At 45.6% G+C, this 14,811-nt stretch overlaps 1 protein-coding gene and 1 long non-coding RNA gene across 2 annotated transcripts; one reads left to right on the top strand and one right to left on the bottom strand.

The window, feature by feature from the left end:
• The first annotated feature begins 2,309 nt into the window (after positions 1–2,309).
• Positions 2,310–12,483, top strand: LOC125528834 (DNA-directed RNA polymerase II subunit RPB1-like). Its single transcript, XM_048693269.1, has 13 exons — positions 2,310–2,418; positions 3,304–3,579; positions 4,115–4,420; positions 4,522–4,680; positions 4,788–4,949; positions 5,046–5,266; positions 5,353–5,494; positions 5,607–5,942; positions 6,039–6,325; positions 6,411–6,669; positions 8,524–11,795; positions 11,901–11,960; positions 12,051–12,483. Exons 1-13 carry the CDS (start codon positions 2,335–2,337, stop codon positions 12,124–12,126), a joined length of 5,640 nt encoding a protein of 1,879 aa, XP_048549226.1. The 5' UTR covers positions 2,310–2,334; the 3' UTR covers positions 12,127–12,483.
• On the bottom strand, positions 3,466–14,611 carry LOC125528835. Its single transcript, XR_007292480.1, has 5 exons — positions 13,654–14,611; positions 13,297–13,362; positions 12,505–12,704; positions 3,700–3,805; positions 3,466–3,605 (listed from the first exon to the last, which is right to left on the bottom strand). It is a non-coding gene; the product is annotated as an uncharacterized LOC125528835 (long non-coding RNA).
• Positions 14,612–14,811: the final 200 nt, after the last annotated feature.

The raw sequence follows: 14,811 nt of genomic DNA, 5'->3' as shown, positions 1-14,811 counted from the left end.
TATATTCCAGGTCGACGTCTGGTAGGTTGATCGACGGATCCCCCAAAACCGAGCCTAGGAGCTACTTGTGCCCAAATGCCGCTACCCGACTAAGGTAGTTCCCAAGGAGATTCGATCCTCAGGTCAGCCATGTTGCCTAAGTCTCGTGGGGCTACTACATTAAAGTTTCTGTAAAAAAATTCTAAGTGCATTGAACAATCTGAGAAGATTTGATCCTCAGGTCGGCCATTCTGCCCGACCTGAGTCTTGGGGGCTACTACACACCGGTTTGATCTAGTTCAAGTCTACGAGGAGGATTTTGATCCTCGGGTCGGCTTTTCAAACTAGCATGAGTCTCTCGAGGGCTACTAGATTCACGGGTTTTAATAATAAGCTATAATCTGAGGAGATTTGATCCTCACGTGGGCCATTCTGCTAAACCTGAGTCTCGAGGGCTACTGCACGAACGTTTTCTGCCAGTCGATAGATAACATCTTAGACAAAAGAAAATCCTAGGCCTCTAAATCAACGATCCACAGCCTTCAAACAACCTAGCTTTTGTATAGGGCAAGAGGTAATGATAGGGAAGGACGTGGGGTGCATGGTTGAGACAGTGGATGAGTCAAAAGAAGGGGAGGATGGCATCTGATACCAAGCTAGAGTGGATAATTCTCTATATGTATTGACTATTGCAGGAGTATATGAGGAGAAGCCAAGAGGGAGCAACCGAATGCAATAGGCACGTGGGCCTTAGCATCGGCCAAGATCCTAGGAAACATGTACTTCTTTTTTGCGGGGTTAGAAAACATGTACTTCATGTGTACACAACATGTGAGAAATCATTAATTAAAGGGCACCTCTTGGAAAAGTTACCAATCTCCTCCGGTGGTGACAAGTGGCGCATCACATGCGCACCACTTGTCGCAACCAGAAAGTTTTGATGGGTTTTTGTCATCCCATGCGTGATGGTCGAAGGTTGACCATTTGTGTTTTCTTTCTCCGTAGTTTGTTCCTTTTCAAAATGATTTGTCTCTTGAACCGTGCATCCAAATCATGAACCATTTTCATCATTGTGTTTCTCATGTTGAGACCACAAAAACTATACCCATGTTAATAGGTTTTTAGAAACTTTTTTTGGCAAATATGCGCTTTCAACTATTAGTAACTTGTGTTTATAGTGTGAACTATCAACTAGTAGTAACTTGTGCTTCAAGTGTGAACTATCAACTATTAGTAACTTGTGATTACGGTGTGAATTGGACTATGCTATTAATACAAATTGTAATGTGGTCCCGACGAAGCATAACTGTATTTTCCGCGCAGTGAACCATTATTGTGCTTCCGTGTGTGCTTCACACGGAAACACAACTATAATGCTTTTCACATGGGAAGCACGACCATGTTTCATGCGGAAGCACATCCATGTTTCACGTGGTAACACACGCTCTTGTCAAATGTTGACCAAAAAAACCAAAACATAAAAAGAAAACATCATGATGAGGAAAATGCTCGGCGTGTGACACGTGGCGGCGCTGTAGCACGCCACATGGTGTGCTAGGGCGCTCGTGCCCTAGGAAAAGCGCCCTGGGGGAACGCTCCAACTAGTTACTCCCCGCGAACAGTGGTATCCCCTGCCCATCAGAGTTCACGTCCCACACTTGACATCGGTGCTCGCATTTTGCTGGATTTATTCCAGGCTATTTGGCGATATGCGTTCAATGGGAGGAGACGTTCCCGTCGACTACGAAGGCGTCTGTGTCAACTTCGTCAATCTCAAGATGATGTGCCGGTCCAGTCTCCCTAAGACGCTCATAGGGTAGGGTGCGCGTGCGTGCGTGCGTACACAAGTGTGAGTTAAAAAAAACTGGTTGCTCCCCAGCACGTGCAGCACATGTTTTTTTTGGGGTACGTGCAGCACATGTTAAAAGTAACTCAAAGCGGGGCTCTAGGCGATTTTTACACGGCCGCCAGCTCTCCGATAGCGATTGGCTGGGAACACAGCCGGGGTTCACGACACGGCCGCATTTCCACCGTCCGCTGCGCATCATCCAACGCTGCACGTGCCCACGTACGGCAGCATAGGCGGTTCGCCCTCGCACCGCCTTTCCTTCCTTCCTACTACCCCGTCACGAAAGAATCCGTACGCCGAACCGCCTCGGCCCACGGTAGCCCGTCCGGCGCACGCTACGCCTATAAATAAAGCCCCACCCCGAGCCCCCTCCCCACTTTCTCAAACAAACGCACCCCTCTCCTCTCTCGCGGAGGAGATCGGATCAGATCGCATCGACTCGATCCCGCTCGTCGAGATCGATCGATTTTAGCCTCGAAAAAAAGTAAAAAAGTTGAGCGACTGAGATGGACACGCGATTCGCGTACTCGCCGGCGGAGGCGGCCAAGGTGCAGCTGGTGCAGTTCGGCATCCTCAGCCCCGACGAAATCGTAATGCCCCGCCTCCCGCCGCCGCCTTGCTTTGCTCTGTTTCGTTCCTCTTCTCTCCGCCTTCGCGTGGAGTTGGAAGTAGCAACTAACTCGAGCTGGTTTGGTTTGCGTCGTTTGGGCTCCGATCGAGCTCTGCCTGGATCTGGAAGAACGATAACGAACTGTGATGGGGCCGGGTGCTGCCGGTTGCTAGCTTTGATTTGTAGCTAGCCAACTAACTGGCCGAGCTTTGATCGATCGATCACAAGATCCAGGCAAAGTTGAACCTAATTAATTGCAACTAACCAAGCTCAAAATTCTGAAAAAACAAGGGTTAACTCTGGGTCATCGAACAATATCTAACCCGCGTGTCTAATATTCTTATTACCTGCTGTGAGCTATTCGGATAACTCTGAGCTTGGTTTGGTGGCAGTTTGCACAGATTTGTTTTCTAGGTTTTTCTTTTTGCAAGGTTTAACAGTATGATTTACCCCCACAGTTTTCAAAATATCAAGTGTATTGATTTGACCAAAAATTTCTATATTCTGCTACAAACTCAGTCAAACATAGGGAAAACGACTTCTAGAAAAAATTAATATAGTGCGCACTGGTTTTCGCAAAGAATATGACCAAGTTTATAGATAAAGTTATTTATGTCCTATACCATATCAAATTATATTTCACTGATAAATATTTCTATAAACTTGGTCAAAGTTGACAACTTCGATAGATTTTTAATAAGCATATAATTTGGTGCATAAGGAACTTCTATTTTTAGAACCAAGGGAGTACATTACTAGTTTAAATGATCATTGACCGTTGTACATTAATAACGATGGAGTGACATTAATGCTAGGATGGAATCAATCTGATTGATTTTGTACGTGATGCTTTGCTTGTTTGCAGAGACAAATGTCGGTGGCGGTGATAGAGCATGCAGAGACCATGGAGAAGGGGAAGCCCAAGCCTGGTGGTCTGAGCGACCCTCGCCTGGGCACCATTGACCGCAGAACCAAGTGCGAGACATGCATGGCCGGGATGGCCGAGTGCCCGGGCCACTTCGGCCACCTCGAGCTCGCAAAGCCCATGTTCCACATCGGCTTCATCAAGACCGTGCTCTCCATCATGCGCTGCGTCTGCTTCAACTGCTCCAAGATCCTCGCCGACCAGGATGAGGATGAGGTCTCCTTTCCTTTTAAGACATGTACCTGCACATTAAGTATTTAAGTTTACCAGGTTAATTGTTGGTCGGTGCATATCATCATCTAGCTAAACTGACATCATTATAATCTTAGTTCTCACCATTCACTAGCTATATTTATGTTTGTCCAATTCTGCACCTGTTCACTCAACATGCATGGTAAATTTGAACTTTATAGAATCTTTCCGACGGTTTGGTGTGATGGACCTGTAGATGCAATTGCTTTAGATAGACTTGTTGCATCTCTGTTATGGACCTGGAACTCAACATTCTAAGCTAAGATTATTTTTATGAATTTTCTGGTAGAAAAAAAGAATAATGCCTATTTCATCAATTATTTTCTTTGGTAAAATAATCACAACCATGGAGCATAGTTACAAACAACTTTGCATGTTCTTGCTTGTTAGCTGCTAATTAAGCATTGTCATAGGGCGGGCCGGCGGGCCATCTACATATGGTTGTTGCCTCCCTTGATCTTGGCATATGTTATTTACCAGTCAGCGATATCTCTTGCAGAACGATGGCAAGTTCAAGCAGGCTCTCAGAATCAAGAACCCAAAAAATAGATTAAGGAAAATACAGGAGGCTTGCAAGGGCAAAAAGGTTTGTGCTGCGGGTGAGGACGATCTTGAGGGTCAGGATCAGATGGACACTGATGAGCGAGTGAAGAAGAAAAGAGGTGGCTGTGGTGCTCAGCAGCCAAAGATCACGGTCGATGGTATGAAGATGGTTGCAGAGTTTAAAGCGACAAACAAGAAGAATGGCGATCAAGATCAACTCCCTGAACCAGTGGAGCGCAAGCAAATTCTCTCTGCCGAGAGGGTATTTATGTTATTATCTTTATTACTCAATTCAGTATACAACTAGGTTATAAGAATTTTTTTTATTTAACCACATCATGCATGGTAAATTTGTTGGGGCAGGTTCTTAATGTTCTCATGCGTATAAGCGACGAGGACTGCCTTCTGCTGGGCCTGGACCCTAAATATGCTCGTCCTGATTGGATGATACTGCAAGTCCTTCCAATTCCTCCACCACCTGTGAGACCATCTGTCATGATGGATACTTCCTCCAGAAGTGAGGTTAGCCCAGCAATAGTAAATTGTTACTATCATCCAATGGTTTGTTGGTTGACATGGAAGATGGCACCCTTTCACTCACTGTTTGTTTATCTTGCCGGTTCCTACAGGATGATTTGACTCATCAATTAGCGATGATAATTCGGCATAATGAGAATTTGAGGAGGCAAGAGAGAAATGGAGTCCCAGCTCACATTATCACAGAGTTTGCTCAGTTGTTGCAATTTCACATTGCGACATACTTCGACAATGATCTTCCAGGACAACCAAGGGTGAGTAGTCAATCTACAAGTGCACTCTCCACATTATAATAATTAGTCACTAATGGACAAATAGTTGACCTGATTATCTTTTGTCGAAATATTCAGGCCACTCAGCGTTCTGGAAGGCCTATTAAGTCAATCTGCAGCAGGCTGAAAGCAAAAGAAGGCCGGGTCAGAGGGAACTTAATGGGGAAGCGTGTTGATTTCTCAGCTCGGACCGTCATCACACCAGACCCAAATATCAACATTGATGAATTGGGGGTGCCATGGAGTATTGCTTTGAATCTGACATACCCAGAAACTGTTACTCCGTATAACATCGAGAGGCACGTAATTTATTTGCCATTCTTATTTAATCACTCTTCTTGCATTGATATTTGATAAGTCATGTCTAAATCTGACCTTATTATAGGTTGAAAGAACTAGTAGAAAATGGGCCGCACCCTCCCCCAGGAAAGACAGGTGCCAAATACATTATCAGGGAAGATGGCCAGAGGCTGGATCTTCGCTATGTGAAGAAAAGTAGTGATCAGCATTTGGAGCTGGGTTACAAGGTCAGTAACAGTAGCCATTATTGCAGCATCTACCTACTGTTTTAATGATGAAATCACAAAAATTGCACTTCAATTTAGCCTCACCCGTTTTGTGCTTGACTTCTGATCTCAGGTGGAAAGGCACCTCATTGATGGAGATTTGGTTCTTTTCAACCGGCAACCCAGTCTCCACAAAATGTCTATCATGGGGCATCGCATTAAAATCATGCCCTACTCAACTTTCCGCCTCAACTTGTCTGTCACGTCGCCATACAATGCAGATTTTGATGGGGATGAAATGAATATGCATGTTCCCCAGTCATTTGAGACCAGAGCTGAGGTTTTAGAGTTGATGATGGTACCAAAGTGTATTGTGTCACCTCAAGCGAATAGACCTGTTATGGGTATTGTCCAGGACACACTTCTTGGCTGTCGAAAAATTACCAAAAGGGACACTCTCATCGAAAAGGTGAACTAACAATACTCTCCTTAAACAACACCATCAATACTAGTATTGTCTCTGTAGTTTTTATTTAGCTTAATTAATATTGTGAATTTCTTCCAGGATGTATTTATGAACATCTTAATGTGGTGGGAAGATTTTGCTGGGAAGGTCCCTGCACCTGCCATTTTGAAACCAAGGCCGATTTGGACTGGCAAACAGGTCTTCAACTTGATTATCCCCAAGCAAATCAATTTAATTAGATTTTCAGCCTGGCATGATGAAAAAGAAAGCGGATATATTACTCCCGGTGATACTATGGTCCGGATAGAGAAGGGAGAGCTTCTGTCTGGTATACTTTGCAAAAAAACACTTGGGACATCAATGGGAAGTCTTATTCATGTTATTTGGTAAGTTATAAAAGTCGCATTGCAATTTCTCTTGTTAGTACACATGTTCTCCTCTGCTAAATCATTTTGGTTTAACTGTTTGCAGGGAAGAGGTAGGGCCAGATGCTGCGCGCAAGTTCTTGGGTCATACACAGTGGCTGGTCAACTACTGGCTTCTGCAACATGGTTTCAGTATCGGAATCGGGGATACGATTGCAGATGCAGGTACTATGGAGAAGATTAATGAGACAATAAAAGAAGCTAAGGATGAAGTGAATGAACTTATCAAGGAAGCGCGTGACAAGAAGTTGGAACCTGAACCAGGACGCACAATGATGGAATCATTTGAAAATAAAGTGAATCAGGTACTACTGCTGAATGTCCTTGTTTGGTTCTTCCATCATCAGTTTTTATGGTAGACTTGCTTTGACATATCCATTTTCCATGCTAGGTTCTTAACAAGGCTCGTGATGTTTCTGGGAGTAGTGCTCAGCAGAGTTTGTCTGAGAGCAACAATTTGAAAGCTATGGTTACTGCAGGCTCAAAAGGCAGTTTCATTAATATTTCGCAGATGACTGCTTGCGTCGGACAGCAGAATGTTGAGGGCAAGAGGATCCCATTTGGATTTGCTGGTCGTACATTGCCCCACTTCTCGCAAAATGACAACGGTCCCGGAAGCCGTGGATTTGTGGAGAACTCTTACCTTCAAGGCCTGACACCAGAGGAATTCTTCTTCCATGCTATGGGTGGTAGAGAAGGTTTGATCGATACTGCTGTAAAAACTTCTGAGACTGGATATATTCAGCGGAGGCTCGTGAAGGCCATGGAGGACATCATGGTGAAATATGATGGTACCGTGAGAAACTCTCTGGGTGATGTCATTCAGTTCTTGTATGGAGAAGATGGCATGGACGCTGTTTGGATTGAACCACAGAAATTGGACTCCCTGGGGATGAAAAAGGCAGAGTTTGACAATGTATTTCGTTATGAACTGGATGATGAGAACTGGAGGCCCACTTACATGTCGCCTGAAGATGCTGATGTTTTGAAGACAGTTCCTGATTTTAGACTTGTGTTTGATGCAGAGTTTCAGAAATTAGAAGCTGACAGATTACAGCTTGGGACTGAAATTGCCACGACTGGCGACATTACATGGCCTATGCCTGTCAACCTCAAGCGGCTTATCTGGAATGCTCAAAAGACTTTCAAGATTGATTTGAGAAGACCTTCTGACATGAACCCGATGGAAATTGTGGAAGCAATGGATAAGTTGCAAGAAAGACTCAAGGTTGTCCCAGGAGATGATGCCATGAGCATCGAGGCTCAGAAGAACGCTACTCTGCTCTTCAATATCCTGCTCCGTAGCACATTTGCTAGCAAGAGGGTCTTGAAAGAATACAGGCTCACAAGGGAATCTTTTGAATGGGTCATCGGTGAGATTGAATCGAGGTTCCTCCAGTCTTTGGTAGCTCCTGGTGAAATGATTGGATGTGTGGCTGCACAGTCCATTGGAGAACCAGCAACTCAGATGACGCTGAATACTTTCCATTATGCTGGTGTTAGCGCTAAGAATGTCACCCTTGGCGTCCCCAGGTTAAGGGAGATCATTAACGTCGCCAAGAAGATAAAGACCCCGTCGTTGTCTGTTTTCCTAAAGCCTGAGGTGAGCAAGAAGAAAGAATTGGCCAAGAATGTCCAGTGTGCCTTGGAGTACACTACGCTACGTAGAGTGACCCATGCCACCGAGATATGGTATGATCCTGATCCTCTAGGGACCACCATTGAAGAGGATGTGGAATTTGTCAAGTCATATTATGAAATGCCTGATGAGGATATTGACCCGGATAAGATCTCTCCTTGGCTGCTGCGTATTGAGCTGAACCGTGAGATGATGGTTGATAAGAAATTGAGCATGGCTGCAGGTGGCTGGTCAATTACTGGCTTCTGCAACATGGTTTCAGTATCGGAATCGGGGATACGATTGCAGATGCAGGTACTATGGAGAAGATTAATGAGACAATAAAAGAAGCTAAGGATGAAGTGAATGAACTTATCAAGGAAGCGCGTGACAAGAAGTTGGAACCTGAACCAGGACGCACAATGATGGAATCATTTGAAAATAAAGTGAATCAGGTACTACTGCTGAATGTCCTTGTTTGGTTCTTCCATCATCAGTTTTTATGGTAGACTTGCTTTGACATATCCATTTTCCATGCTAGGTTCTTAACAAGGCTCGTGATGATGCTGGTAGTAGTGCTCAGAAGAGTTTGTCTGAGAGCAACAATTTGAAAGCTATGGTTACTGCAGGCTCAAAAGGCAGTTTCATTAATATTTCGCAGATGACTGCTTGCGTCGGACAGCAGAATGTTGAGGGCAAGAGGATCCCATTTGGATTTGCTGGTCGTACATTGCCCCACTTCTCGCAAAATGACAACGGTCCCGGAAGCCGTGGATTTGTGGAGAACTCTTACCTTCAAGGCCTGACACCAGAGGAATTCTTCTTCCATGCTATGGGTGGTAGAGAAGGTTTGATCGATACTGCTGTAAAAACTTCTGAGACTGGATATATTCAGCGGAGGCTCGTGAAGGCCATGGAGGACATCATGGTGAAATATGATGGTACCGTGAGAAACTCTCTGGGTGATGTCATTCAGTTCTTGTATGGAGAAGATGGCATGGACGCTGTTTGGATTGAACCACAGAAATTGGACTCCCTGGGGATGAAAAAGGCAGAGTTTGACAATGTATTTCGTTATGAACTGGATGATGAGAACTGGAGGCCCACTTACATGTCGCCTGAAGATGCTGATGTTTTGAAGACAGTTCCTGATTTTAGACTTGTGTTTGATGCAGAGTTTCAGAAATTAGAAGCTGACAGATTACAGCTTGGGACTGAAATTGCCACGACTGGCGACATTACATGGCCTATGCCTGTCAACCTCAAGCGGCTTATCTGGAATGCTCAAAAGACTTTCAAGATTGATTTGAGAAGACCTTCTGACATGAACCCGATGGAAATTGTGGAAGCAATGGATAAGTTGCAAGAAAGACTCAAGGTTGTCCCAGGAGATGATGCCATGAGCATCGAGGCTCAGAAGAACGCTACTCTGCTCTTCAATATCCTGCTCCGTAGCACATTTGCTAGCAAGAGGGTCTTGAAAGAATACAGGCTCACAAGGGAATCTTTTGAATGGGTCATCGGTGAGATTGAATCGAGGTTCCTCCAGTCTTTGGTAGCTCCTGGTGAAATGATTGGATGTGTGGCTGCACAGTCCATTGGAGAACCAGCAACTCAGATGACGCTGAATACTTTCCATTATGCTGGTGTTAGCGCTAAGAATGTCACCCTTGGCGTCCCCAGGTTAAGGGAGATCATTAACGTCGCCAAGAAGATAAAGACCCCATCACTGTCTGTTTTCCTAAAGCCTGAGGTGAGCAAGAAGAAAGAATTGGCCAAGAATGTCCAGTGTGCCTTGGAGTACACTACGCTACGTAGAGTGACCCATGCCACCGAGATATGGTATGATCCTGATCCTCTAGGGACCACCATTGAAGAGGATGTGGAATTTGTCAAGTCATATTATGAAATGCCTGATGAGGATATTGACCCGGATAAGCTGTCTCCTTGGCTACTGCGTATCGAACTGAACCGTGAGATGATGGTCGATAAGAGGTTGAGCATGGCTGAAATTGCAGAGAAGATCAAACATGAATTTGATGACGACTTGTCATGCATATTCAACGATGATAACGCGGATAAGCTCATCCTTCGTATCCGCATTAAAAATGATGATGAAGCTCCAAAACAGGATGAGGATGATGATGTCTTCCTCAAGAAGGTTGAGAGTAACATGTTGACTGAGATGGCCCTTGGAGGCATTCCAGATATTAACAAGGTCTTCATTAAAGAGAGGAAGATGAATAAATTCGATGAAAATGATGGTTTCACTCAAAAATCAGATAACAAAGATAAGAACAAAGAGTGGATGCTTGATACAGAAGGTGTAAACCTCTTGGCCGTGATGTGCCATGAGGATGTTGACGCTACGAGGACAACGAGTAACCATCTGATCGAAGTGATTGAGGTTCTTGGGGTCGAGGCTGTCCGCAGGTCTCTCTTGGATGAGCTGCGGGCGGTGATATCTTTTGATGGGTCTTATGTGAACTACAGGCATCTGGCCATTCTCTGTGATACCATGACATACAGAGGTCATCTGATGGCTATTACTAGGCACGGCATAAACCGTAATGACACGGGCCCTCTCATGAGATGTTCTTTTGAAGAAACGGTGGATATCTTGCTTGATGCTGCCATGTATGCGGAATCCGATCACCTGAGAGGCGTCACTGAGAACATTATGCTTGGCCAGCTTGCTCCTATTGGCACAGGAGGCTGTGGATTGTATCTGAATGAGGAGATGCTGAAGCAGGCCATTGAGCTTCAACTCCCTAGTTTTCTTGAAGGCCTGGACTATGGCATGACACCTGCGCCTTCACCCATCACCGGAATGATGTCACCGGTGCCGAGTCCAAATTTCCGGGCTTCCCCCGTTACAGATCATGCTCTTCAGTTCTCGCCATATGTTGGGGGCCTGGCATTCTCACCCGTCCCATCAAACTACAGCACATCCTCTGGGAGCGGTTACTGTCCATCATCTCCGGTGTTCAGCCCAGGGCCAGGAGGACATGGCTACAGTCCTGTCTCTCCAGTATACTCGCCAATATCTCCTATTTATACCCCCACATCTATGAGCTACAGCCCCATATCGCCAATCCATAGTCCAGAATCGCCAGTTTATAGTCCAGCATCGCCAGATTTTAGACCGACATCTCTTCAATACAGCCCCACGTCGCCAGTTTATAGCCAGACATCTCTTCAATACAGCCCGACGTCGCCTGTTTATAACCAGACATCTCTATCATACAGCCCAACGTCGCCTTCTTATAGCCCAACATCTCATGCATACAGCCCGACGTCACCATCTTATAGCCCAACATCGCCAGTTTATAGCCCGGCGTCTTTTTCATACAGCCCGACGTCGCCATATTATAACCCAACATCGCCATCATACAGCCCCACTTCGCATTCATACAGCCCTACTTCGCCTGGTTACAGCCCGACATCGCCCTCGTACAGCCCTGCTTCACCGAACTATAGCCCTACATCCCCTGCATACAGCCCAACTTCACCTTCATACAGCCCTACGTCACCAAGCTACAGCCCAACTTCGCCTTCATACAGTCCTACATCGCCCTCTTACAGTCCTTCACGTGCTTATTCTCCAAGCAGCCCAATGATGATGAGTCCGTACAGTCAGCTTCCTCCAAACTACAGGTATTCATTCTGTTCAAAGCTTAGGCATCTGTTCATACATGCATGTCTATGTTTAGCTTGCTTACATCTCTATTTCCGCAGCCTTGCCTCGCCGACTTACTCGCCCACCTCACCATCATATGCTGCACAACCAAGTCCATCATACAGCCCGACAAGGTGAGCCCATTCCAATTGATCATCATCCTTGTTTTAACTTACAACTATGCTGTTATTGTGACAATCAAGACATGGGTTTCCTAACACATTGCCTGAGTGTTGCAGCCCGTACACTGCCTCTGGAGGACCTAGCCCAGATTACAGCCCAACTTCCCCCAACTACAGGTAATGTGCATCAAGTTAATCTCTCATCTGCCCGTGACTGGTGAAAGTGCACCATTTGCTCATCTGACAATTGCAACTTTCATCGTGCAGCCCCAACACAAGCTACTCCCCGCCATCCACCGAACCACAAACTAGTGACAAGGACGACGACAAGAGTGCTCCTTGAAGCCACTGGCTCGTGAAAATGGCTGCTGGCTGATGTAGAACCGCACACTGACACACTAACCTATTCTTGTTTCCTTGTATGTCTCTGAAACAAGCCTTATTTTTTCGCTGCGCTGCTAAGACTAGTGGTCATCTACGATCCATGTTACTATGAGTGGCTCGGTGGCCACTGCTGGGCTGTTCAGAATAGGCAAGTCTGTAATGATGTGTTCTCGACAGAATTGTAATGCTAATGTTAGCCTTCTTATTTGTCAAAGTTAATGCAGCAACGAAGTGAGTTAATGCTAAGACACTGAATCATCCGTCGCTGCATTAACTTAGTTGTTGAATACATCGACTGAGAGAATGAAAAGTTACTCTTGCAAGAAAAAAATGGTACCTCACTTCCAGCATTAGCAGAAACAACTTGCAGGAGCAAGTCAGCGCATATGGCTGTAATCAATTGACAAAAAAGGGCAACACCGGCAACACTTGGACCTTTGCTGCAGTATGAATGGTTTACTACCTGGCAGCCGCTGAATTAATTCACTTTTGATGCCACAGAAAATTATATCCATCGACTGTTGCTACCTGCATTTGCTGCATCAGAACATAAGATGGAAAATTCAAATCATACACATATACACAGAGCTATGCAACTGTAATTTTGTAAGATAGGTGTTATTGGCAGATGCATTCATATCATGGAAGAGGCTATTATGCCCGTCCCATAAGACGTTTTTTGACACTAGTGTAGTGTCAAAAACCGTCTTACATTATGGGACAGAGGGAGTAAATTAGATGCCCGTGTGGGTCTTTGTTTAGCATGCTTCACCTTTTACAGAGTGTCTTGCTTGTACCAGAAGTACATTCTTACAGAACAGGGCACTGCACTGGAAAATTCGTGCTAGATTAAAAGAAATTCTTGATTGCCTGCTTAGTTTCATGATTGTACGGAAGTTATACTTTCAGATGTCTTAAAGTCGACCATACATTAAGAGCTCAGATGCGTTAAAGTAGACCTGATCATACATAAAGTTGTCCAAAAGTTTCTGGTGGTGGCTGTGCATATGGTTTGGTACTTGATTAGGAACTCAAGTATGCACCATTATGTTTCACAGGTTTAATATTGTTTACTTACATTTGTCAATAAAATCTCAAACTGACAAGGTGGAACTGAATTCAAAATTACCTCTTCATCATGTGCAGTTGACGCTGCATTTAAATAAGAGTCATCTTAACCAATCCTCGTACAGTCCTGCAATGCTGCAAATTTAACATTTCAAAAGCCACCTACCACGACCAGGCATATTGTTTCTTCAAAGGTAAGGATGTGAATATAGACATTGCAGACAGAACTTTAAAGATTGCAATCCTAGCGTCCCCACATTCTTACCTTTTTCCAACTGAACCTATTCAACCTTATCCAATGAAGAATAAAAAGAATTGTGAATCATGCAATGGTGTCTATTCCACTACTACTTGTCAAGAACTAGTGGTATTGGGACTTGAAATAAATATTTTCGGGATGATTGCAGACAATTCTGACCTCAGACGGCCGACAACTATCATCTTCCCCAATAACTCATCCACAGCCGAGAAATGTCCTACTTTGCACAAAGCAGACAACAAGGTATTGTAGGTGTACACCAAGCCACTGATAAGCCTCTGTAACCTCTTCCTCCTGCTAAATCCGCCAATCAGAATAGTGTACGCCTTTGCATCCAGCTGAAACCCTGCCTTCACCATCGACGACACCAAGCCTCCTTCAATCGTCGTGCTTGTGTCAATCCCAATATCGTGGTAAAATACATGACTTCATCTGGTGAGAGCCCTTCATCCACCATCTCATGGAACAAACCTAATCCATGGTGGATACGCCCACACATTGTTATTGTGGAGGAAGCAGAGTGCTGTAGGTGACGGCATTGCCGCTGGCTTCAGGGCAAGCTGATCTTTTCTCCTTGAAAAAGTCAAGAGCATCACCAATCCTCCCGCTCTTGCACACATCCACGACCGTGTTCAGCATGAATGACAACATCCGGACGAAGGCGCGAGTCTGGGCCGGGCATTCCATCGAGCGCCCTGAGCGCGCCGGCTTTGCAGAGCCCGTTGGGGAGTATGCCATACCAGACGACGGCGGCAAAGAGCTGGGTTGTGCCAGGGAGGTCGAGGACGCGGGCGAGCGCGGCCAAGAGGGGGTTGAACGGAGAGGTGACCGGCGCGGAGGAATCCGGCTGCCTGGGCGGGGGAAGAGCAGGGGCGCGAAAGAAGCCTGGAGAGGAGGCGCACGGAGGGGGTCGGGAGGCGGGGGATAAGAGCGTGGGAGGGCGCGCGCGGCGAGGAGGGAGTGGAGCGAGGCGGCAAGGGAGAGCGTGGTGAGAGAGAGGAGGCGGAGAGGAGGTCGGCGGCGATGGGGTCAGAGTCTGCTGACCGCCGGTGCGAGACGCCGGACGGAGTGCGGACATGGTTGGCAGCAGTCAGGCGGGCGGGGAGGGGCCGGCCGGCCGTGGGGATGGCAAATGACCGAGGGTGGCCGTACATGTATATGCAGAAATACATGTTTAACACGTCCGAGAAAAAGTTTCATAACATTATACTTTCACACGTGGCGTACAAAATATGACAAATATGTATTTTCAAAATGGGCCGACTTTTCTTTTTGCTGGGACAGAATTTTGTCTTTTTATAGAGCATACAAAGCATA

The sequence above is a fragment of the Triticum urartu genome, unplaced genomic scaffold (assembly GCF_003073215.2).
Source record: "Triticum urartu cultivar G1812 unplaced genomic scaffold, Tu2.1 TuUngrouped_contig_5146, whole genome shotgun sequence".
In the NCBI taxonomy this organism is placed as follows: Eukaryota; Viridiplantae; Streptophyta; class Magnoliopsida; order Poales; family Poaceae; genus Triticum; species Triticum urartu.
This window is presented reverse-complemented; position numbering and strand designations above follow the sequence as displayed.

What these genes read in the sequence shown, in the direction of transcription:
- LOC125528834 (XM_048693269.1), top strand. Translation starts at nt 2,335, where the DNA reads ATGGACACGCGATTCGCGTACTCGCCGGCGGAGGCGGCCAAGGTGCAG. An exon ending in TCCTCAGCCCCGACGAAATC is followed by an intron (nt 2,419 to 3,303) that starts GTAATGCCCCGC and finishes GCTTGTTTGCAG; the next exon opens with AGACAAATGTCGGTGGCGGT. An exon ending in GGGACACTCTCATCGAAAAG is followed by an intron (nt 5,943 to 6,038) that starts GTGAACTAACAA and finishes AATTTCTTCCAG; the next exon opens with GATGTATTTATGAACATCTT.